The sequence below is a fragment of the Thermobia domestica genome, chromosome 3 (assembly GCF_964235325.1).
Source record: "Thermobia domestica chromosome 3, izTheDome1.hap1.1, whole genome shotgun sequence".
NCBI lineage: Eukaryota > Metazoa > Arthropoda > Insecta > Zygentoma > Lepismatidae > Thermobia > Thermobia domestica.
Genome location: NC_137456.1, coordinates 328,808,028 through 328,833,591, shown reverse-complemented (window position 1 = coordinate 328,833,591; position 25,564 = coordinate 328,808,028). Strand labels below are relative to the sequence as shown.

Below are 25,564 nucleotides of genomic sequence, written 5' to 3'. Positions count from 1 at the left end.
TTTACGTTTTACCTTTTTCGTCTTGGAGATATTTCCAGTCCTTAAGGCTCATACTTGCGTGAATTCGAATAGCTTGCATGGAGTGGTTATTGAAGAGTACGCCGTCCTATTTGTTTCCTTAGGGAAAATATTTTTAAAAATACACTGAAACACGTGTGCAATTATCTTAACTGAAAAGTTCAAATACTGAATTTTTGGTATTTAACCTTAACAAACTTCAATATGTGGACAGCTTGTTAGAATAATCGGTTCTCATTCCCGTCCATCCTTGCACTTCGAATTTCTGTGTAAAACTTGAAGTTTCTAGCTAGATCAATCTATCAGCCAGTCTAGAATTATATATAGAAGAGATACTAACGAAAACGGTATTTTGATAGACAATATAAAGTTTAGATTTACAAAATTCCCAGATGACATAGCTTTCGTTGCGGAATATTAAGGGAAAATAAGACAAAATTTTCGAGAAAAAGTTTTAAGAACTTAGTATCTGAGATAAGCCCAATAGTAATTGCAACCAGTGATTATCTTTGGGGTAGCCAGAGGCTACGAGACTCCATTAGGGAAGCTTTTCGGGTCGTCCTTGAATATTAATCGATGAAATCCTGCGTACACCACTGTTAGGGAGTATTAATAGTGAAGACGTGAAGTGCAAACTCTGATCATGGAACTAACGAAAGAACAGGTATGGCGAAATGAGGATTGGGACGGTGAAGTAATATTCCGTGCGGCTTTGAATAAAAAATCAGGAAACAGTATCATAAAAAATCTCGTCTGAAGTTTGGGTTAGAAACGCTGACTTTATGCAAAGTGGATTAAAAACCACTGGAAGCTTCCCAAAAGTCGGATGAAAAGGTAGTTCTACAAAATTCAAGTTAGAAAATGTGACGAATGATAAGAAGGGGACAATATTATGTGAAATAAAGTCTAAGATAGAGAGAACAGTGTAAAAATAAATCTGTAACGTTGATCCAAATGTTGGATGCAGCTCAGATACATTCACAAGATGGATGAACGTATCCTAAACCTTTTTAAATATTTAACTTTCATACCGAATAAAGGTTAATTTGGTTAGCTGAACGTTTAACTCTGCTAAAGGATAAAGGTTCATCTAGCTGGTTGAACGTTTAATTCTCCTGAAGGACGAGTACCCATCTGAGAATGGGTTAAAGGTGTAAATGTGGTACAGTTTAAACTATAATACAGAGGATAAATAAAGGGTCATTTCAATATACCCACAATAGACCCATCTTTTCTCCGTTGCTTTGAATACAAATTCTACAATTTTACATATCATTAAAAAAAATGGGCATTAAATTCAAGCGAAATGTAGCATTGAGTAACAGGTAACAATAGCTTCTATAAATCTAATACAGACTCGAAATCACGTTAAATATACTCCAAAAATCAATAAATGGATTCAACCGTTCCTTTGAAATATTGATTAGTAAATCATTAAAAATAAAATATAGAAAATGAAGACATGAGAGTAACTAGATATATCATATGACTAATTATTATTTACAAACCAGTGTCTGATTATCAACATTTTTATAATTTTCAACATATTAGTAAAATATGTTCCGTTTTAAATATGTTATTTCTTCACAGAAAATCACACAAAAAATATCCATGTAATCAAGACTCGAATTGAGAATTTTGTATGTCAGAACATTTTTAAGCTCAATATAATCTGCCACAATAGTAGCGGCTGAATCATTAATGCTCAAACATTATTCAGTTTCGTTTGTAAGCGTTTCTTCCTTTTCCAGCCATTATTTTGTCAATAGCTTGATCTTTCTCTCGCTATTACTTTTTTTTTTTATATATTTTAATTAGTTTCCTGATAAAGGTCAGTACGTTCTTTCACTCGTTTTCAGTATATAAAATTGATCATGTAATAATTTCCCATTGACTTCTAACTGGCAAGTGCTTTGCAAAAAGCAAATAAATTAAATCCTTACAATATCATTTATAGATTGCTTATTTGGGACGAATTTCTATGCTATAGATACACACTTACTTCTTAGTAATCATTTATTAATTTGCGATAAGTTTATAGTCTTTAAAAAATGAGCATAGGGGGCTAGGTTGGGATGGTCTCTGATTTGAGTGTTTTCCTGGGACGGGAGTTAGATTGTGTAGAACATATGAAAATGAATATCAGCACAATAGGTCTCATTAATAACCAGAATTCGGAGGAAGATATAGGGCTCTTGCCAGGCAGGCGTCTCCTGACATCTATTCAGTTAGCTTGCTACTGTGTGAAAACTGATCCAAAAGTTTAAAATATCCAACAAAATCAACATATGACGGGATAATAGACAAGAGAGTGGCATTGTTTCGTGCATATTTTCAGGATTTACAAATTCATTACGGGTTATTTTCATACAAACCATCGCTTTGATTGACAGAAATGCTCATACTGTTTGCCAATTATCTTCGACATTTCAAATATAAGGGAACTAACTCTACATTGTCTTTCATCTGTTTGCATTTATTTAAAATCATATAATTAACATACTAGAAACTACAATGTTAAGTTTTAAAAAAAAAATAATAATTTTTAATTTAAAATTATTTTGCAAAATAAATATCACTGAATATATATTTAATGAATATTAGTTACCAAATATCTACTATTTATCTAAACGACTAATGGACATGACTGCACATCAGTGTACTATTTGAAAAAAGTTATCAAGGATTGAAATACATAGACAGGAGCAAGAGCAATATGTTAGTACACGAAATTTGGTTTCTTAGGATTTGACGCTAAAACTTCCTGCAGGCCATATCTTAACAGCGTTCGTAATAAACGTTATACAAAGAGTTCCTTTGTGAACTCTATAATTTGTTTTTTTACTGTTTATTCTATTATAAATTATTTTGTATACTTTCTCTTATATATTTTATTATCTTTGAAAGTCTTGCTATTGGTTTTTGAAACATCAGATTGTGATTGGTAAGTAATATCTTTCGAAATTTGAAATAACTTCAAACAGAATTTTGTAAACTAAAAATCCAGAAGTCTTGAGTGTGATATTTTCGTTATTTAGACGCGGTAGACGGTCTATCAATAGAGTAGCGGAGAAAACACTGTCTACTTTATTAATACTATTTCCCGGAGGTCATGTCTCTGATATGAAAGATTAGACCTTTACATTTTTCATTCATGTACGGATTCTTGAAACTTGATTTAATTCCATTTTGTTTTAAAACTAAATTCGAAACCTTTAAGGATATGAAATTTTCCATTGTATTTTATTAGCGCGTGTGAGTTTTCAAATTATCCTTCCGACTAAATTCTTATCCTCGTTCTTCGCATGTAAGATGTTTCTCACACGTGTTTGTTAAGATGTGAGCTCTCAAAGGAGAACTTTGACTAAATCCTTTTCCACATTCTTCGCACTTTTGAGTTTTTTTTTCTGTATGTGTTGTAACGTGTGCTATCAAACTAACATTTTGACTAAATCTCTTTTCACACTGTAGGCATGTATGAATTTGCTCACCTGTATCTGTTAACATGTGCTTTTTCAGAGTACAAGTATGACTGAACTTTTTTCCACATTCTCTATAAATGCGAGCATTTCCATTTGTATGGATAAACATGTGCGCTTGCAATTGTAACCACCCAATAAATTACTTTTAACACAGTTGTCACTTCTAAGGTTTTTTACCTTTATGTATTAACATGTGCGCTCTCACAAGTGATTTTGCACTAAATCTCCAACCGCACACTTAGCACTTGTGAAGTTTTTCACTAGTATGTGCAAAGATGTGTCTTCTTAAGGTAGAATTGTTAATAAATTCCCCACCACATACTTGGCACTTGTATGACTTTTCAGCTGTATGTATTAACATGTGCAATCTCACATATGATTTCAAACTAAATCCCCAACCTCACACTTGGCACTTGTGAGGTTTTTCATAGTATGTTGAAAAATATGTTTTCTTAAGTTAGAACTATTGGAAAATTTCCTTCCACATTCCTGGCACCTATGAGGTCTTGCACAACTATGTGTAAATATGTGTCTTCTTAACGCAGAATTATGAGTAAATTTCTTTCCACATTCTTCGCACGTGTAACGTTTTTCACCTGTATGTATTAAAACGTGTGCTTTTAGATTTGAACTATCTGTAAACCCCTTGCTGCACACTTGGCACTGGTAGGCTTTTTCACCAGTATGTGTAAAGATGTGTCTTCTTAAGTCAGAAGTTGTTGTAAATACCCTGCAACATACTTGGCACTTGTGCGGCTTTTCACCTATATGTATAAACATGTGCTTTCTTACATGTGATTTCGCAACAAATTCTTTACCGCACACGTGGCACCTCAGAGGTTTTTCACCAGTATGTATAAACATGTGCTCTCTCACATGTGATTTCGTACCAAATCCTTTACCGCACACTTGGCACTTGTGAGGTTTTTCACCAGTATGTGTAAAGATGTGTCTTCTTAAGCTAGAATTACGAGTAAATCCCTTACCACATTGTTGGCATATGTGAGGTTTTTCACCAATATGTGTAAACATGTGTTCTCTTAAGTTACAACTATAAGTAAATCCCTTTCCACATTCTTGGCACATGTGAGGTTTTTCACAAGTATGTGTTAAGATGTGTCTCTTTAAGTTAAAACTTTGAGTAAATCCCAGTCCACATTCTTGGCAGATATGAGGTTTTTCACCAGTATGTGTTAAGATGTGTGCTTTCAAACTAGAACTCCGACAAAATCTCCTGCCACACTCTTGGCAGATATGAGGTTTAACAGATGTATGTATAACTATGTGCGTTTCCGTACTTGCTTTTGCAGTAAACCCGTTTCCACACTCTTCACGTTTTTCTCCTGTATTTATTAACATGTGTGCTCTTTTATTAATTCGTTTTACATATTTTTGATACGTATGATGTTTTTCACTTTTACGTGATCTCGACATATGCGATAGAGTTAATCCTTTACAAAACGATTTGCTAGTATCAGATTTCCCATCTGGATGAGAAATTGCCTGGTTTTGAGCAAAAAGGGAGTTCTCTTCTCTGCAAAGAATGTGTTTATGGAACCAGTTAGAAATTAATTAAAATCCATTAAAAATAACATGAAAGAACAAAGAAGGGACATTTCTTAAATGTAAAATACAGCAGCAACAGCGAGATAATGATCACGAGAACCTTTACTATTAGAACTACTAGAAACTGTTAGTAAAACGACAAAAACAATTCCAATTAAAATAAAGATAAAAAGGTTATAACAATTCCTAATGTTTGACACTGGTATCATTTTAGGCAATTTACCAATCCCTACAAGTGATTCTATTATCCTTAGAATGTTTTGACGTATCAAATTTTAATCCATATTACGACATTCACGTCTATTGAAATATATCTACGTGTTTAGTTGTGATACATATCTAAACACTGTTCCGATATAAAACTATTTAAGAAATGTTCCTTGTTAATATTTCACAAAATTAAAACAAATACATGATATTATAATTATAGAATTCGATGCTAAGGTAATGAGGAAATGCGTAAAGTTCGTCTATCTTGGATTCTTACTGTTAGAGAGAGACTTCCAAAATTTCCAATGCTATCATTACGTAACCTCCCTAATTTGTAACACATAAATATAAATGTGTTCCATAGTATAACATAGTCAAAAAAAAAAAAAAACGAATCATGAACATTAAATTCAAGAGAAAAAAATGAAGAAAGAGGTCCTCACATCTCAAAAAGTATGCAGCTAAAAAGTAAAGTAGTATAAGTCATCAAATATTAATTTCACAGAAGTGAAAAAAGTTTCGGGCAGAAAAGGTGACTTGAAATAATTTCTCTCTCAGCCCCACAAATATAATACAGGGATAGCTAATTAAAAGGTTACGGCAAGCACATAATGAAAAACTTAAAACCGACGTATAGCACAGAGTAAAAATGGATAGAATGTTCTGAAAAGTAGGTCGTATCAGAAAAACAAAAAAATAATAATAATAAAATATATGCATCTTCTGTCAATTCTCCAGAGCACCCCTTGCGGAGCTTACGAGCTTGAAATAACTCAAATTGTGTTTCGAATCTCTAGGTTCAATTAAGCATGAAATGTGACATTTGAGTTGATCATGTGACACAATATGGTCCTTATGACAAACGAAATAGGCCCTTCGTAATAAGCTGATGCGATGCCATTGAAAGAAAGCAATATATTATATCGAATTTACAACCCTATTATTGCATGGTATGTCAAACGATGTTCCCGGCAGTTGCCTGCATCCTGAAAAAAGTCAGTGTTTATTGTTTATTATTTTAAAAGTTAAAAGTGCATGTAAAATAGGCTCCAATCTGTTTATGAAAAGAAATGTAACAGACATAAATACGTGGATAAAACAAAAAATATCCGCGATGTAGCTTTATATTTTCTTGCATTGTGCATACTAACATCTGCCCGTTTATCTCATTGCAACCCTCTTGTGGTCATCGTTCGATCGTAATTCCTTATTTTGTTGCAGATAGATCATGGGCGCATCATTAGAAATTTGCAGCAAATAGGAACAATGAGCAGTAATCCGGTTTTTGCGGTCCGAAGATGCATCAGAGGCCGCAATCCGTCCGAAACCTTCGGCACACTACGGGAACAGTATCCTGAAGCCACGCAGTTTCTGGGAAAGGATTCAAAAATTCCAAAATGGTCCCATTGGTGTTACGGACTACGAAAGAGTCGGACGACCATCTAGGGCCACAAATGTTGTCAACATTGAGCGTATTTGTGCGACTATTTTTGAATTTTTCAATCCATCTCTAAATACTATTTACCGGGAAGACATACATTCCGAATTGTGCCGAAAGTCTTCCATGGATTACGGCTCCTGATACATATTCCGGTCACAAAAACTGGATCATTACTCGTTCTTCCTCTTTAGTACAAACTTCTGATGGAGCGGCTATGTACTATCTGGAACAAAAAGAAAACAAATGGACGAAATAGGATCAAACCTTCACAGCATAACTACATCAGCATATCAATAAAATAAACGAGGACATATGTCAGGATGAACAATATAAGAAAAGTTACAGCTACACTATGAGTAAATTTTATTTAACTCGTACAATACACTATAAAAAGTATTCAGCTGAGCTGTTTATACAAATCTTCTAATGTCCTGAGTTATTACGGTCAAATGTCATGATGGTTATTAAAATTAGTAAATTCATATTTGTGGACAGGTAGTTCAGCTTTGATAATCTCCAATCGATGTCTTTTCACTATGCGATCTTCATTCCAAATCTTCAGTTTACTGCCCGTACTCAACCGGCACAATTCTTTTCCGGGATTCAGATACTTTCTGGTTGTAGCGTAGAGCTTAGCTCAGGTCTCCTTATGAAATGCCTTACTTTGTTATTACCGTATAGCAAGCTTCCTATAATTGTGGGGTGATGCCTACGTTATATGTTTTTATTTTCCTAAACAATTTGAATATCGCTTTCTTGTTTTACAATAAATTTACAAAATAAATGTGAGGATTTTGGGTACTTTACAATACTATTAGTATGATACCAAAGAACGGGTATCGCGGGAGAGATTTACAGTCGATTGAAAGGGAAGAGTAAACAACAAAAATTCAAATAACGAATGCTGCACGTAGTAAGGTAAAGCGAATTGCATCAATCAAGGTAGATGGTGAATGGACAGACGACACAGGAAAAAGACACGTGTGGGAATATGAAATGTATTTCACACACGTTTTTATATTTTGTTACCAAACAATGCTACAGACACCATGGAATTTCGATATGAAGCAGCAAAGATTAAAAAATTAAAGGATTTTGGATGTGAAGTTCACGAAATATGGGGGTTGTGGATTTAAAAAACAGTTGGTAGGAAATGAAGAGATGAAGAAATGTTATAAACCACCCATACCAAGAAAACACCATTCAATCCTAGTGACGCTTTATATGGAGAGCGTGCGAAAGCCATACATTTGTATTATAAAACAGAAAAGCCTGAAGAAAAAGTAAATTATGTAAACGTTAATAGTTTGTACAGTCCGCAGCAAGAAACCTGCAACATAAGTATGTAAGTCCATTGTGAAACGGCGAAGTCTCTTGTTCCAAAATAAACGTGCAGGGGAGGATGCCCAGGTTTCTCATCGCGTTATTCGTGCTACTTAGACGTTATGTTGATTCCCTGCGCTGTTATGCGTAATTTGGCAATAAACTTACATGCTCATCTTGAAGATTTTTTTTTTTTTTTTTTTGCTGCGGACTGTACCTATTCGTATGAAAAAATAATTAATTTCCAACTTGTCACCAGACAATCTATTTGCTTGGAGATTCCAATTTTCCCAGCATTGAAGAGGTAGAATGATTAGTTAAGTTTTCCTCCAAAAACTTATTGTATATTGCCTTACAAATGAAATGACAGATTAATGTTTCCCCTTTGTCATACATGTTGTGATGAATGAAATGAGTGAACATGTAATCACAGTGATGAAGAATGAGTTCTACATTTTACGTGGGCAGCAGATGATATAAGAAATCATTGGATAAATGATACAAATGGATATTCATGAGATTTGGGCTTATGATGTTGTTCAATAAGGTGAGAACACAAAAAGTGGTTGATTATTTGCAGAATACATAAATATGTAAAAGCAAAAATGGAAGCTAGTGGACGGTCATCATGTTGTGAGACAGATGAGCTAAAAGAGAAGGACATTCAACAATTTTATGAAAAAAGAAGGAATACGGCTAGATATAAAACGTAAACTTAATCTAGTACCTAGGAATATATCAATATTAATGTTAAATTCAATTTCAGAAAAATCTGGCCAACGTGTGAACATGTGACAAGTAAGCGTCATTAATAACCGCAAGGAATTATATGATAACATCATGATTTAGAAGTTCATCAAATATTTCTAGTAAATAATGGCATGTTATAAGTATATCGGCAATGGCCAGACGAAGTCCCTCTTTCACTATCAAGAGTAAACGTCACAGCCGCATATACAACAGCACAAGCTAGATTGGAATTGTATAAGAATTTAGATCAGCTACAAGAAAAAGAATTATATTTTGATACCGCTTCGGTAATTTATACACAAAAACATAGTGAAAACACTATCCCAGCTGGTGATATTATAGGTAATTTAACAAATGAATTATTCGAAAATAGTAAAGAAACATATATCGCAGAATATGTATATTAATCCCGAAACAAATGTGTATAAAGTGAATTACATAAAACGTCGTAGAATTCCAAATACGAATGATACTGTACCACGCAATTCTTAATTCAAAAGAAGAGAAATGTAATACAAACATTTATAAATATATGGTTACAGAGAAAACTATCATACTCCTTAACATAACTACGACATGGAAATATTTGTTTTCATGTCTTGTTGCAGAACCCAATGCATGTGGAAAAACTTCCTTTGTAACAAGACTACTTTCTAATTTATCACGCGTGGTTAATGCAACATTTCGTAATACTTATTGGTACTATGAAGAGTTGAAAATACATAGAGATTTCAATGAAATTACAGTTCATTGAAGGATTACCTCAAACAAAAGACTTTTTACCTGAAAGTGGATCTCATGTTGTTATTACTGACGAAGATATGTATGAAGTGAACAGTTATATAGTTGATTTCTTTACAAAAGGTTTCCATCATAGAAATCTTAGTGTAATATTTACTACTCAAACATATTTCATCAAAGAAAAGGAAGTAGTTGTAAGATTTTGAATAGTTTTTATCATGTATTATTTAAAACTCCAAAGGATATATCACAAATTAAACATATGAGTTATCAGGTAATTCCTGAAAATCCAAAATAACCAATGAGAATTTAAAATATCTTTAAAAAATTTTGAACGACACAACAACGTTACCATACGGTTATTTATTCATTAATTTAAAACAGGATACACCAGATGAAAATAGTTTCTAAATATATTTCCTAACGATGTTTATCATTATGTTCCGAATAGATAGAAGAAGAAGAAGCGATCATGATATTCAAGCTGTGTTTATAATATTAATTTTAAAATGTTTCTTCATTCTATAAATATGTCTCTAAAGTAAACCACGGGGATGATCTTCGTACGCTGAGCAAAGCAAATCCTAAATTACTTAAAGCTATAGTGGCAAATGAACTTTTCAGTGATTTGTAGTGTTTGCGAATGTTGTGTTAATGCTTTGAAAAGTAACCTATATCTTATAAAGATACAGAGATCAAGGTTAATGTGATACAAGACGACACTTCAATATCTTGTGAACAATGGAAACTCCATCCTAAAGAAAGAGCATTTGTTACTGCAACAAGCGGATTCTTACCAGCATTATTAACTTATATTTTAAGAGGACCGTTTCAAGTTTACTACTTGGCTAGTGAAATGGAGCACTCAAACAAAATGACTTTAGCTTCATCTCAATTTCTAATCGTAAACAATCAACATCAGCAGCAGCCCTGGAAAAGTGTGAATTTAGTTAGGATCAAGAAATGCAAAACATTTTACATTTATCCTCTAACAGAATTTAGAACAGACCTTCATATCCTGCTTTGTTTTAAACTGCTAAACAGTTGTGGACAGCTACAAAGAAGAAAACATAAATACGCTGTATAAGAGACTGCTCACTGAAACAATCAACATATACATTAAACAAACCAGTACGTCGTCGTTTAAGAAGAGATTTCTCTGTGGTGAAATATATTGACGATGAGTGGGAATAATGATCGTCAGTCTCTTCATACATTTAATGATAAATATCGTTATATTCTTACACTGATAGATGTGTTGGAATGATATAAATGCTGTCTCCCAATAAAATCTGAAAAAAAATAAATGTCTTAAAAACAAGAAAATTGTTTTCAAAGACTTTTATGAAAACTGTTTTCGAAACCAGTTTCGAGAGGAATCACACATTCCAAACAGATAAAGGAAGTGAGTTTACAAAAAGAGCAATACAGAAATATTTTAAAGAAACAAAATAAAAAATATTACAAACAAAAGACCTGATTTAAAGGCTAGAATTGCAGAACGTTTTAACAGAACTCTAAAAGAAAAAATGGGGAAGAATTTCACAAAGAGTATCAAACGTATGATTATGTAAATGTATTGCCTCTTCTTGAGAAATCATAGAATGAAAGGTATCGTTCAAGAATTAAGATGTTATTTGCAAATGTTTCTCAAAATAAGCTATTGCAAATGTGGCATAATCAATATGGTAGTAAAATGAAGAAGAAAACTAGGGTTTTTTAAAAACATTTCAATTTGGTGATACAGTACGAATTAGTAGAAGTAGATACAGTTGATAACGTATACACGGAAAATTGGACGTGGAAAAAATTTAAAGTGAACGAAATAATACAAGAGAACCACCTGTTTATCAAATAGAAGATTTTAACAAAGAACCGCTGGATTGGCGATTTTTAGAGAGGAATTACAGCCTGTAACACTATCAAAAACTTTTTACATAAATAATATCATACGCACACTAACCGTAAGAATAGGTAACAGATTAGAATCTCTTATTCATTGGAAAGTATATCCTTGTTCATTCGACTCATGGATACCTGCATCATCCCTGAAGATCAAGAAATACAATGGAACCACATGGAGCTTTTTCAGTTACGCTTCCCAGTAATAGTGCTATGGAATATTTTCCTCATAACATCATACACTACTAAACTTCATCAAAGAATGGAATTCCGTGAAAAATGGAAAGTGGCTATTTTTGAGTTTTATTATTCTCATTCAAATTTAAATATTAATGAACAAAATAATAAAATTTTTACAATCATCCAAAAATTGATGAACGGAAGTTTGTACATATTTCTGTTTGCTATTATATTGATATTTCATATTTGATAAAGCAAATTAATACGCACAACAGATTCACAATTTACATACATCCTACATTAATGAAAGAAATGGCGATTATATAAGACGTGCTCGTAAAAACACAGACGTGGACATTGTATTATTACCAAGTGCTAGTGCAATGTTGGAATTAGATCCAGAAGCAGATCTAAAAAACAGGCAACAAGACAAAACTGTTCCAAATTTACATTTAGGACTTCCATATACAATGTATGTATATTGTGATATAGTTCAATCTGTGTCTTTGGAGATCAGTAGCACCATTATTATAAACCTTCAAAACATTTGAGTTTTACGTCCCACAGTTATGCCGGTTAGGCTAAAGAAATGGTCACAATTATTATGTATCATAAATATAACTACTGTGGATCATACATTTGGCGCTAGTGCTATACAAATTTTAAACCTCCACATTATGTACTTATTAACAACATACATTTTGAACACATAAAAATAGATATAAGAGATTGTACAGGCTCTCCACTCGCATTTAGTTTCGGAAACATATGCGGTAAACTACATTTTTGACCAGTGCGAAACATAAAAAATTATGAGCAATCCATATTTACATATTATAAAAACAATCTCTTTCTGCAACTGGTAAGGTTTATGCTGGATCACATTATCATTATAGACATGCTATTGAAAGTTTCCTTGGAGGATTATTTCGCTCTGTCATGACATTAGTAAAACAAGGCGTAAAACAATAACAAAGGAATTTCAAAATGTGGTGTAAACGATGTTAATGACTCATCATTGACAAACAACCTATTAACGAATCCTTTCATCAGTGAATGGGTGAAGTGAATTCCAGCTTGCATAAAGCTAAAAATACACTGAAATGTATGTCGACATCTGGATATCAGCGAAGGAAAAGAATTACACATCATTCTATCTTTAACCCTTCATCATTACACATCATAGGAGGAGGAAGAAATGCACAAGTAAAAGCAAAAAAAAAAAAAAAAACGTACACAGAAAGCGAAGAAAAATAGAATTTATAAGAAGAAGAAACTATCAGACATCTTCGATTAAATCATAATCCTGGCCTCTCACATCTCACAAGGCAAACCAGTATACTAGATAATCATATTGTTACAAATAAACCAATGAGTTCACTGATAACACAAGTATAGAATTTGTCATACCAGGAACAAGTGATGAATACATATATTTTCCACACACACTCTTTATATTGAAGCTCAAATCGTTAAGCTACATGGATAATTTCGAGAAAATGGTATGGGTGTGACTTCTATTAGTGTACTTTAAATTTTATGTTCTGTGAAGTAGATGTGTATTTAAATAAAAAAAAATGATTTTATTTCTGTGATAATCATTTATATCGATCATCCCTAAGAAAAGAGTTAAATTATGATGATTATGCTAAAACACCCATCTTCAATGTGCATTATGGTTTCAAGATACTACTGGACATATAAATGCAAAAACTAGTGTTAGTAAGGGATTTCAACAGCGTTATGAATTAACAAAAACAGTGCAAAATTCGACATGCTTGGACATCTTCATTGTGATACTTTTAATCAGGATAAATTTTTAGTCCAAGGAGAACTACGCATCAAATTAATTCCTGTTAAGCCAAATTTTTGTCTCATCGCTAATTATTCCTCTGTTGAAGCTAAAGTAAATATTTTAGTCCATGATTCACATATTTCAAAGGTTGCTGTTAGTCCTACAATAAAACTAACACAAAACAAGTTTCAATAATCAACATCAGAGAAATGTTCTTTCACAAGAAGTAAAATGAGTTCATTCGTCATTCCAAATGGTCTTCACTCAAAAGAAATAGAAAATTTATTCATGCAAATATTACCAACTCAAGCGATTTTGGTGTTTACTGAAAATAATGCCTATACAGGAACGATAGCTTCAAATCCGTCTACCCCAAAATATTTTGACATTAATTTCTTATCATTACATACTGATGGAAAACCTTTACAACTAAATTTTGAAGAAAAGCTATATATTTCTTCATATCAAACCTTATTTTGTGGATCAGGTATTTACATTTTAATCTATGGAAACAACGTTTTTCGCTTGACTTAGTTCAAGGATACACTACCTTTGTTTTCGACATTATGCAAGATGAAGAAGCCACGGCTGTGCAGCATTGGAACTTTATTAGACACGGATGTGTTCGTTCGTTTCGAAGTTAACTTAAGAACCCTCTACCAGAATGTGTCCCACGCAGCACATATAGATAATTCCAATCCCACTTAGAAGTGGATCACCAGAGGGACATCATCATATATTTTCAAAAGTACGTTATTATTATTATTGTTATTATTAATATTATTATTATTATCATTAAATACCACCTCATATATATATATATATATATATATATATATATATATATATATACGTATGTATTTTTATATATGATGTCACCCACAGTGGAATAGGAAAGACATGCAGAATACTTCGCTATATTTCGACTTCTTCCCTCTGTAATTCAACACATTCAATTTCTTCGTAGAATTTCTTTTTATTATAAATTCACCAATAATAAAATTCAAAGTGTCAAATCGTCCCTATGTAGATATTATTAATACTTTTTTCTGTTTCAAGGCTAAAGGAAATTCCTCAAATGATTTTCATCATACACTCTCATCAAAACCATAAATAATCTCCAATCTTTCTGTCTATTACTATGGGTATTCATTTATTATTGTATTATCATTTCATCATTTCTTTCTAATTATAGATAAATTTTTAATTATCTTTCGAATTTTTATTATCATATAAATAATACTCATAGTACACAAGGAAAATATTACAAGATTTTCTTTTTATAAAACGTAAAATATTAGTGAAGTAATAAAAATTTATATCAAATTTAAGTGCATTAAACGAACACAAAGGACAAATTTATTTGTAAATGAAGCATTTCAGTTTCGCTATATTATTATTAAATGCAATAAATTTATGACTACACTGCTCAGTATAAATGATAAAATAATTTCCCTCTCTCTTAACAGAATTCCATACAATGCAAACGTTGTGTATCAGTTTCCCCCACCATGGCTGTGTTTGTGCACTGTCAAATAATTCACTCGTTATTGAGTCTATGAATTTTTGTTTGTCAAATCCTTTCGTTTCCAATTTTAACCAACCGATATGAATCACTGATTCAAATGTGACACTATCCAATCCAACACAAATTAATTTATTTTCTATTGAATTAAGACCTTATTTAAGTACCATTGAAGAGTACCATTTAGTAAGTACTCGTTCTTAGTATGCATAGTTGGTAGACAAGTACTCATAGACCTTTCTATCCAGTAGCTGATGCACACAGACTACTGTCACTATGCATACGTATATTCGTGCACGTACAAACGGCAAGAAAGAAGAGGTGGAAAAATAATGCTTGGTCTTGTTTGAACACGTCGCATATATTTACGAACAAGATACAATCTCAGTAAATTCAAGATCGTGCATGGTACATCCAGATAAATTAATCTTCATTCCTTTATATGTTAAACACATCTTTCCACTTTGCAAATACGATAATAATGCACCATTATCTTCTTCTAATTTTCCAGTACAGCGTCATTTTAAAATTACTGTTTTGTCCTCCTTGAAATGTGACACATGCCTTCCTTCCATTACTCACTGTAATTACCTCAAAGTTTACAATACGAAATGGTACGCAAATCTCTAAATCGCGCATCATTTTAAAGAGATCCAATGATTGCGTAGTAAGCTTACTTAATATATTCATTGACGATATCATCTTTAATTTGATTTTTCTTCCTTCACAAGAACTGCTAACGGAATGATATACACATACACATACGTGTATGTTCTGCATTCCGTTAACATCATCGTACTCACAATCACTACTTTTCGTCACGTGATCATACTATATGAGGGATACGACCTCACGCACACACACATACATCACGTGTCTCAATACTTCCTTCAAAAAATAGTCATTAAATGCTATATCCCCTTAGCAACAAATCAATTTCATGTGGAAATTCAAGGCCAAATTCTACGGAGTCTGAGTATCATGAATTCTTCAACACACTGATCATACGCTCTGACATACACAGGTAGCAACCAAGGCCAAGTTCGACCCAGTTTGGCATAAGATCCAATTCCTGTGGGAAGCTCCGGACTCTGACAGTGAGCGGAGTCTATTACTGTGTTAAATAAAGCCATCCATCACACGCCTACGGCCACATACACACCAAGGAACAGACAATTCACACAAGAATTTTCCCACGACGGGACGAAGTCAACTATTTCTACCGCGGTACCCAACCACTGTAGACAACATCAAGCCGTTCTTCTTCGTCTGGTAAGTGGATGCTGGTGGAAATGTCAGCACTGGTTTCCGACTATAATGCAAACATGTGTGGAGCGGACAAACTGGACCAAACCTGAAGCTCTATCACTCTCCCAGTCGTGAAATGAAGTGGTATTTCCCGTTCATAGTCTGGATGCTAAAGGTTGTTACCGCAAACTGTTGTATACTTGAAAGGAAGGCTGGATAAACTATTGATCCTACACACATTGACCCTACACATAAGCATTTGCAAGATACTTTTGAGGAAATTTTGGAATTTAAAGCCTGGGCCTGAAGTTGATGCTACTTCAAAATCTTCAGATACCATTGTCAGGTACTACAACATAGATCATACAGTAATGGTTTCAATGATAAGCAGGATCTGAGGTTTTCTGTAAAAACGAAACAATGTTAAATGCAAACTATTTCTGCATGACAAATGTTTCGATGCGTTTCATACTCAGGCATAAGTATGCATCATAGGTGCGCTAGTGTAGTTACAAAATGGTGTACAATCTATTTTCACGTATATATAAATCATATAGTTATTATCAAAATGTTTCTTATCAGAAATTAGAGAACAATGCTCCATAAACTGTTCAAATATTGCAGATCTATGGAAACCACACGTCTCTGACGAAAATGTAAAAATTAAAATTAACAAATTTTAATTAATGTAAACATTTAATTCCAGTTGATACTGACTAACAAATTTATTCAGAAGGACAACGTATTGAAAACTTTACCTCATGTTCTCAATGGGTCGAAAACGACACCTGTGACTGAGAACGATATTTCCGATGTATCATTTTCGACCCACCCTCCGAAAAGTGTACACGTAACACGCAGATCATTTATTTCAAGAATTTTGTGATTATTCCTCATCACAGAGTACTCCATAAAAATATCAAGAAAATTCGAAACAAAAAATAATTCGGAAAAATGTGGGTTAATAAGACAGAAATAGAAAGAGTCTGATATTAGAAAAGAAGTCAAAGATATTCTAAAATAATTCGTCCGTAGTTACCTTTTCTTAATTGAAAAAAGCATTTCCAAAAGTGCAACTTAAAACTTTAAATAAAATAACGGAAAAATGATGCATGATGATATTTGAGAGTGTTTTTTTCGGAAAGTGGCACTAGCAAACAAAAATATGAGGAATCTACTCCGTTAGAAATCAACGAATCTATCTTTTTTGGAATTTGGTGTACAAAATGAAATGAAATCTTTGAGTTTTACGTCCCACGGTTATGCCGGTTAGACTAAAGGAGACGGTGATAATGAGAGATGAGTGAAATAGTGGAATGAAGAAAGTGGGAGGAAACGGGAGAACCCCGAGAAAACCCACGAGCACGGTGTTTGTCCACCACAAAGTTCACTTGGCGGGGGCTGGGATCGAACCCGGGACCCCAAGCACCAGAGGTGAACGCTCTACCACTGAGCCACCGCGACCCCTAAATTTGGTGTACACTTAGCACAAAATAAACCGCAGTACAATTGGTACCTATGCATTTTTAAAATATATTTTTTTATGTATACCAGAAATTCTGAACTAGTAACACACAAAAGGTAAATTCATCGAAATCCAAACACAAATAATGAAATTATTAGAAGAAAATCTTAATTAGGAAATTATTCGATAATTATAGACATAGGTGCTTATGATAATAAACTAACTTCACTAATTTATTAATACAGTTGTTAAAACGAATTGAAAGGAAAATCAATATAGAGATTGTTTTTTTTTACCAGATACGTATACAAGTTATTGTGTACAGCTACGACTACCGTAACTAGTTACCACTCCTATTACGTAAATAGAAATTGCCCTCCTTATTAAAGATGTGTTTGTGGTATTACAATTTCTAGCAATCTTTTCACACACTCTTTTGGTAGGATTCTTATCCACCTAAAACTAATAAGTCGTATTACACTAAAACCTAGCTGACTTTATTTCTCTGTGGGTAGTATGAGTCTTGAATTTTTGTCTGATGTCGGAAAAGAAATACGAGAATGGGACAAAAATCTAGAGAATACCAGATGAAGTGAAACAAATGCTGGAAGTGAGTGAATGTTTTTTTCCGGAAAGATATTTACACGAAATTAAGACTGTAGTAATGCAAGGAAGCACGATTTGTCGTGGGAGGAAACTATAGTTCAAGGTTAAAATCAAACCGAAGGGAAAAAGTAAACAAGTCATTGATTTCAAACATTCGTACATTTCTGAAAAATAAATTTTCGTCAAAATAGTGAGAAGTCGGTGCATCTCTTACTGCCAATTATGGTACTACTCAGATGCTACCAATTATCTTGTATTACCTGTTACTCTATAGACCAACAATTTACGCATACAATTCCACAATTCAGACATATAACTTACAATTTTTTTATGGGGACAAAGATCACCACGTATTTGCATCCTGTCCCATTAATAACAGAATTTTTTTAACATTCGTTTCTCCGCTTACTGCTGAATAAGAAAGAATATTTATACTTATTACGTGAGAAGTTTCGTGCTAGCTTCGGGTCTGAAAGTATCATCATAAAAAAGTCAAATGTTTTTCTGGTGGCATGTAAAAACCTTGGTTTCGTAACAGTCGTGTACAGTCAGTACACGGTAACGAGTCAAAACCAGTATCATCACAAATATCGATGTAATACCACTACTAGTACATTTAATAATAATAATAATAATAATAATAATAATAATAATAATAATAATAATATAGAGGAGTTGACTAAAAACATGTGGCATTTGTCTAAAAAAATTGAATGAATGAAAAAGGAGCTAGACTAATGGATTACAATGCATATACCCATGCAATGCTATTTGCAAAGCCTTTTGTTGTTAGAATTAATATTGAAGAAATTAAACATCTGAAACCCATAATTCTTCACTAATAAAGAGTAGAATTGACATTCCCCAAAATAGACATTACAGACCAAGAGTACAGTACAACTTACCCCATTTCTGCGTAATGTGCGAACTTTTATCTATAATTGCACAGAAAGTAAAACTTTTTATACTTAACAATTTCTGCTGTGAATGAAATAAGTAATTGAGTGTTGAAAAAATATTCTTAATTTCGCACAATTAGGCACCATCTTTCGTGAAATTCCAATTGGACTTAACACATCTTCCGAAGAAATTGTCTTTTTCATACCGCCATAAGGGAATGATGGAATGACAGTGAGGAGCAGAAAGGAGTATGCAACGAATCGATGATTTTAAAATATAGAAGAAGATATTGGGACTAGCTAAGTGAGGAAGCTGATGATCAACAAACGTGGAAGAAACATTCCAGGTCCAAATCTAACATAAAAACGAAGTAACACCTCACTAGCCCCACGACCAGTCAAAAGGCAAACTACTTAATAACTAACAGTATACGTTCCCGCGAGAAGTTTACTATCTCCTTTTAGCAGTAATTATTCATCACAGCTGGAACGTACAAGGTTAGTATGTGTTCAATGTAGATGTTTTGCACGTTTAATTAGTTATTAGTAAATCCACCGAAGTACCATCAATAAAATGACAATAACCACACACTCGAGATTTGCAAAAAGTACTCATTAAAAGGAGTTCGACGTTTGTACCTGAAATATCGATGACAAATTTAAAAATAAGTATTACTACTCACGCCTGGAACGTGTAAGATTAGTATCGTGTAACTACTGACTACTTTAATATTTTAATACCAGTGAAACAAACAAAAAAAACTGAAAATTATCAAACATATTTTAGATTTAATGTTAAAGAATAAACCAAATTCGTAAGTTTTGTTCAAAATAAATTAAGAAACGAATATTCAAACGAAGCACTGTGAAAATAAAAAAAAAACTTTAGTCAACTAATTTATTAAATTGATTTTGTGCCCAATTTATCTAAAAATCCATCTAGCACTTATTCTACACTTTTAAGTCAATACGTAAATTTAAATAGCATAAATAGCTCTGAATTATTTAAGTGATGTATATATTCGAGACGGCATGGTTCAATAGAAACCTCATCCGTGTCACATTCACTACTTTCCAGCACGATCTACCAAGCCCGTATCTACTTCAACCCTCCGTGTATTACTTTGATTTAACACTCTTTGCAACCACTGTAATCCACCGTCTCTTTCTCTCATAGACGCCTAAGCAACATTTGCTGAGAAAGAGCATACATATCTTGACATTTCTTCTGTGTGTTATTTAGTTACACGCAACATGATTGAATTCAATTTGACGTGGTGAAAGGTAGAGAACACAGAGAACGCTGACATTTTGTTTTAATTGAAGTGTGATTCCTATGGTTAATCACCCAAACGTTTCCTTCATTCATAGTAACAGTAGAACAACAAATGTTCCTTAAAATAGAACTCAAACCACCACACGAAGATAGTTTGAGTTAATCAACTGCTTATTGCCAATCATTCAAAAAATTAATACCTTATTATTTAATAAACAAGCCACAGCACATATAATTATAAAAAAAGTGTTTGCCTGCCAACTCACTAAACGATTATAAAGCATCGTTTGCAATGCTTTTTATTAAACTATGATGTGACAAGTTATTATTCAAAAATGAAGCAAGAAAACCTAAAGTTAGAACTTGATAATATTTCGTTATGGATCAAGTATTGCTCACCTGAACTTATAAGCTAAACATTAGGATGTGTTTGTTTTTTCTTTTTTATTTACTTATTCAAATGTTTGCGATTCCATTTACTCAGTTAAAACTAAACGAAGAAAAGATTACTTAACGAATTATTGTATAAAAAAATAAGTATACAAAATGTAACTCTTATTAAAAAAACACAATTAAACGTACCTGACAGGCTGAGCATTGCTACCTGCATCTTCCTTATTTTCTTGAACGTCCCCTTCGTGATCATTCTTATATCCATTATTGGAAGATATCTGATTGCTTGACTCTTCTGTGCTGTTTCTTAAATCGGAGGAATTTGGCTTGATGTTACTGTGAAAACTATTGGAATTTGCACGTACTTCAACTGTTGACAAACGCCTGATCAAACATATTGCTTTAGAAGTTAGTTTCCAATCTGATATTGTTTTATCCTCATTACATTCTGGTGCGAAATTCTCTCCCTCCGTTGTACTTTCTCGTTCCTTACATTCCAAGCGTATTGCAAGAGGATCTTTATGATCGCCAGAGCTACTATTACAAAGTTCATAATTACATTCTTGAAATAACATGTTTTCTGTTTTCACTTCAACTTTAATAGAAACGTTTTTTGTTTCCATTTCAATTTTATTACAATGTTGAAATAATGAGAAGCTGTTTCGTTAATACAAAAATTGTTCAAGTTTGAGATTTGAAATCTTCAGCATTCAATGTACAAGGAAAAAAACAAATCTGAAAGGAATAAGAAAAATATTCGTTTTATTTAAATTTATCACCAAGCTGGGGAAACACAAAGGTAAATGCCAGTTCAGGTTAAATTGAGTTAGTGGGTGGAATGGTTTGGTATCAGACTAGGGATATAAAAGATACTGGAACAAGTATTTTAAAATTTTTGAAATTTTGCTACTAATAAAATAACGATAGATCTAAATACCAAAATGACAGAACTATAACGAACTACTGAAAAACTTATTAATATCCAATTTTTAATTTTCTTTTTCTCTTGATAAATCGAAAACTAACCTGTTTCCCTGATGACAAACTGTATTTAACAAAAACTGTCTATATTTAATAAATAGTTTATGTTATAGATATAAATAATCTTTCTTGTTATACTTAAATACATTTTATTTAAGTACGATTTTTGCCTTCTTTCTCACTTTTCTTAAAGTAACGAATTCTCTACGTACGATCAGTATTGCCTGAAGACAGGAAACTGCGCTACATACCTTGCTTATATTTCTTAAATAAAATATGAAAAGCAATGCTATACAAATTTTTACTTAGAAATGCTTTGCATTTCCAAGACGTATTATAATATCTTAAAGACATATCTACTTGTTGTCTCCAGCCTCTTATTCTTAACCAAATATATGTAGCTCTAGCATTTTCTATTTAAATTTATATTGCGTCGTTATTGCGTGCTCTGATTTCCTTTAATACTTTGGTATTTTCGATTTCGAAAATTTAATTGTAATTGGATTTTTGTTATACAGCAACTTATGGTATTTATCTGATAATTAGGCGTATTGGAGTTTAGTGTAAATTTTAGTAGCAATGTTATGTGAAACATCGACCTACTGGCTACTGTTGGATCCTAACAGCAAATATTCTTACCGGAAATTAAACAATCTTTCGCGAAGAAGGCGTACAGGCTTATCTAAAGAGCATCTAGAGACCTATTAAACAGAGATGTAATGGAGCATATAACAATCTTATTATCGTCTAGCGTACAACTACCTTAAATTAACAAAAGAAAAGAGTACTAAGTGCATAGGTATACGGTATATTTTATTGAACTGAAGCATTTCGTAAAACGATATATTATTTTTGTTTTCGATGTAATTCAGTTTTCGGGTATTAAAACATCAAAATGAACATCACAAGATCTTGACATCGAAGAGTCTCACTGGCATATATGCTAACTACAATTCCCCATTCTTTTGAAAATTAAAGTGAGATATTAAGGTGAGAGAGCTGTGTTATAAGAGATGAGTTTAACCAAATTTTTAAACAATTTTATTTTACTAAAATAAATGCCTACTCACATTAAAAGGGATTCTTACGATTTAAGCAAATATCTCTCTTACTTGGATAGAAAAAGCATTTTTTTCTACCATACAAACAACTTTATAGTATTTTCTCCATGTTTTATAAATACTGGTTTGAGTCGTGTGCGCCTTTTGGTACTTTATGTAATAGTAGTCAGACAATATTCTCCTAAACCCCCAAAGAAGATACTTCTTCTACGATAGTGAATGCCTCTTCCTGGAACAACAAAATCGCCCCGAAGGATTTTTCCAATAGGAATCAGCTAGGATTACCAGAGTTTCAGCAGTATTTCTTACACTGTCAGGGTCTTCTGATCTCATAACTGCTACAGTTCATTACTCGAATGATATTAACACGCTAAGTGGAGTTGACTTTGAGATTAACGCCCCTTTCAGGATGGAAGCATTATGAGACGTGTACCCAGTGATTAACGTGGAATCCAAGCCACATGTACTCAAATCAGGAATTAAACCCGGGTCGCCCACGCTAAAGGCGCGTACGCTAACCGATTAGCCACGGAGCAGATTATATTAACACTGAGTGTTAAACACGTATATATAACAGGTGACGGAACATACGGAGATGGCGACGTGTTCCAAATCAAAATGTATTTTATGTTTTCTTTAATACTTGAACGAAGTTAGCAATCTTGTATTATACTCAACATTTCCGATACCGTAATTTAGTTACTACTATCCATTTCATAAAGATACGTTCTTCATTTCGTGGTGCTGACCTGATGATCATTCGAAATTTATATGACATTGTCGTACCTCGTTAGTTATTGTTGAAATGTCATTTCAATAATTAAGATATGAAACTTTTCTTTGTACTGAGCACTGAGAAAACTAGGAATTATTGAAAGAGTGCTTATTTTATTGTACTTTTTTGGTTGGTTAATGTTCATACAACTATATATCGGAAAAGAAATCGTAAAATAATTTCCCGTGCGCGATATGTAGGTCCATTTATTTATTTGTTTTAAAGTATACCAGCTGGAGCGGGCACTGTAAAGTTAACCCGGAGGATTCTTATATTAAAACAAAATTGTAGGCATGTTAACGGCGCCTATGACAAGGTGTCACACACATTCAACGCTCTCTCATCTTCGCCACACCTTTATCTCCATAATACCACGTTGAAGTTCAGACACAATGTTGACAATAGCAGTTCTCGCTTAAGTGTAGAGTTGCCCCTCCAGTTTCCAATCTACAAAAAAGCAGTAAGCACATTAAAATATGCAGTTTTACTATACAGACCCATTGTATAAGCAGTAGTAGTAGTTGTAGAAGTAGAAACGGGTTCGTTGCTTTCTGTTGTCGACATAAAATGGTCATGCCGCTGAATCATCGAACCTTCAGCATCTTAAAAATAGTACCCACTTCCACATCTTTTTTAGTATTAAGCATAACTTTATTGCCAAACTTACACACACAAACATCAGATAAGAACTCGAAAACATTTCTTACCTCATCTCTCCTGTAAATTTTCCTAATTTTTATAAAAAACGGAAGGGCAACTCTAAACATAACCTGGATTTTCATATAGTATGAATGATAATATAAACAGAGTATAATTAGTACAAGGGTCCAGAAGCACGTAAAAAACACAAAATTTACAGAAGAAATGAGTAATGGAAGCACTTACACATAACATAATGCAACCAAATCTAACCTAACCTAACATGAACTAACTTAAGCTAACCTGAACTAACCTAAACTAACGTAATATTAAGAGAAATAAGCGAAATTCTACCATTTTTTGGAAAATTATTCGGGACTCCTACACTAATATAACAAACTCAACTAACCTAACGCAACCTAAACTAGCCTAACGTAACTTAAACTAACCAACTCTACCCCAAACTAACCGAATGTGAACAGAAATTACTGAAATAGTAACATTTTTTTAAAGAAAAGAGCTGGACCCCTTCTGCTAAACATAGGCCATATAAACTGTAGCACAAAAGATTTTAACTCGCCATACCAGAGAACGACATTCAGTTTCACCATAGACAAATTCTGTGGATTTTAAGGCAATGCGGAGCATAAAAATATATATAAAATTTAGAACAATTATAACGTGGGAAAAATTTACAACAGTCACTGAGACAGTGATGCCAATTCCTTCAGAGCCGTTTTCCCTTCACGAGCTTCAGAATTTCCCTTTTCGGAACAAAATTCCCTTCATCCAAACCGTACTGTATTTATTAAACGTATTTTTAATCGTTTTCGCTTCCACCCCCTCGCCCCAATCTTATAACCACATACAAGCAGATACCTGACAGCCTTCTTTTGAGCTTACGCAGAATTTGAACTTGATTTGTTGCTTAGGTATCTAAGTCGTCGCGATTGAGGAGGAGAAAGGATATGGAAAGGTGTAGGCAAGGACCTATGTTAAAGGTGCAATCTCTGTATTTGCCTGGTGTGACTGAGGAAAAACCCTATAAATACCTCGGTCAGGACGAACAACCTACATAAACCATAAAGAATATAAAATAAATATTATGTAAATTTAATTTTTATCCTAGATATCATGATAGATTTTAATGTTAATGCAACCTAAGGCACAAAGAAAATATTAAGTATATATTTGGTATGTACTTACTTAGGAACAGCACTCCCATATTTACTGAAACGAATACGAACATTTACAAAGAAAACTCTAGCTGCTACTGTCTTTGGCTGTA

General features: G+C 33.1%; 1 protein-coding gene across 1 annotated transcript; it reads right to left on the bottom strand.

Annotated features, from left to right (window-relative positions):
* Positions 1 to 1,203: 1,203 nt before the first annotated feature.
* LOC145681201 (uncharacterized) lies at positions 1,204 to 25,014 on the bottom strand. The gene is made up of 3 exons (XM_081752705.1): positions 24,862 to 25,014; positions 21,010 to 21,555; positions 1,204 to 5,034 (listed from the first exon to the last, which is right to left on the bottom strand). The coding sequence occupies exons 2-3, from the start codon at positions 21,441 to 21,443 to the stop codon at positions 3,882 to 3,884; spliced, it is 1,587 nt and encodes a 528-aa protein (XP_081608831.1). The 5' UTR covers positions 21,444 to 21,555; positions 24,862 to 25,014; the 3' UTR covers positions 1,204 to 3,881.
* Positions 25,015 to 25,564: the final 550 nt, after the last annotated feature.

Bases quoted from the DNA above. Each gene is read 5' to 3' on its own strand.
- LOC145681201 (XM_081752705.1), bottom strand. From the start codon at position 21,443: ATGGAAACAAAAAACGTTTCTATTAAAGTTGAAGTGAAAACAGAAAAC. The intron at 5,035-21,009 runs GTACGTTTAATT...CATTCTTTGCAG, and splicing joins AGCAATGCTCAGCCTGTCAG to AGAAGAGAACTCCCTTTTTG.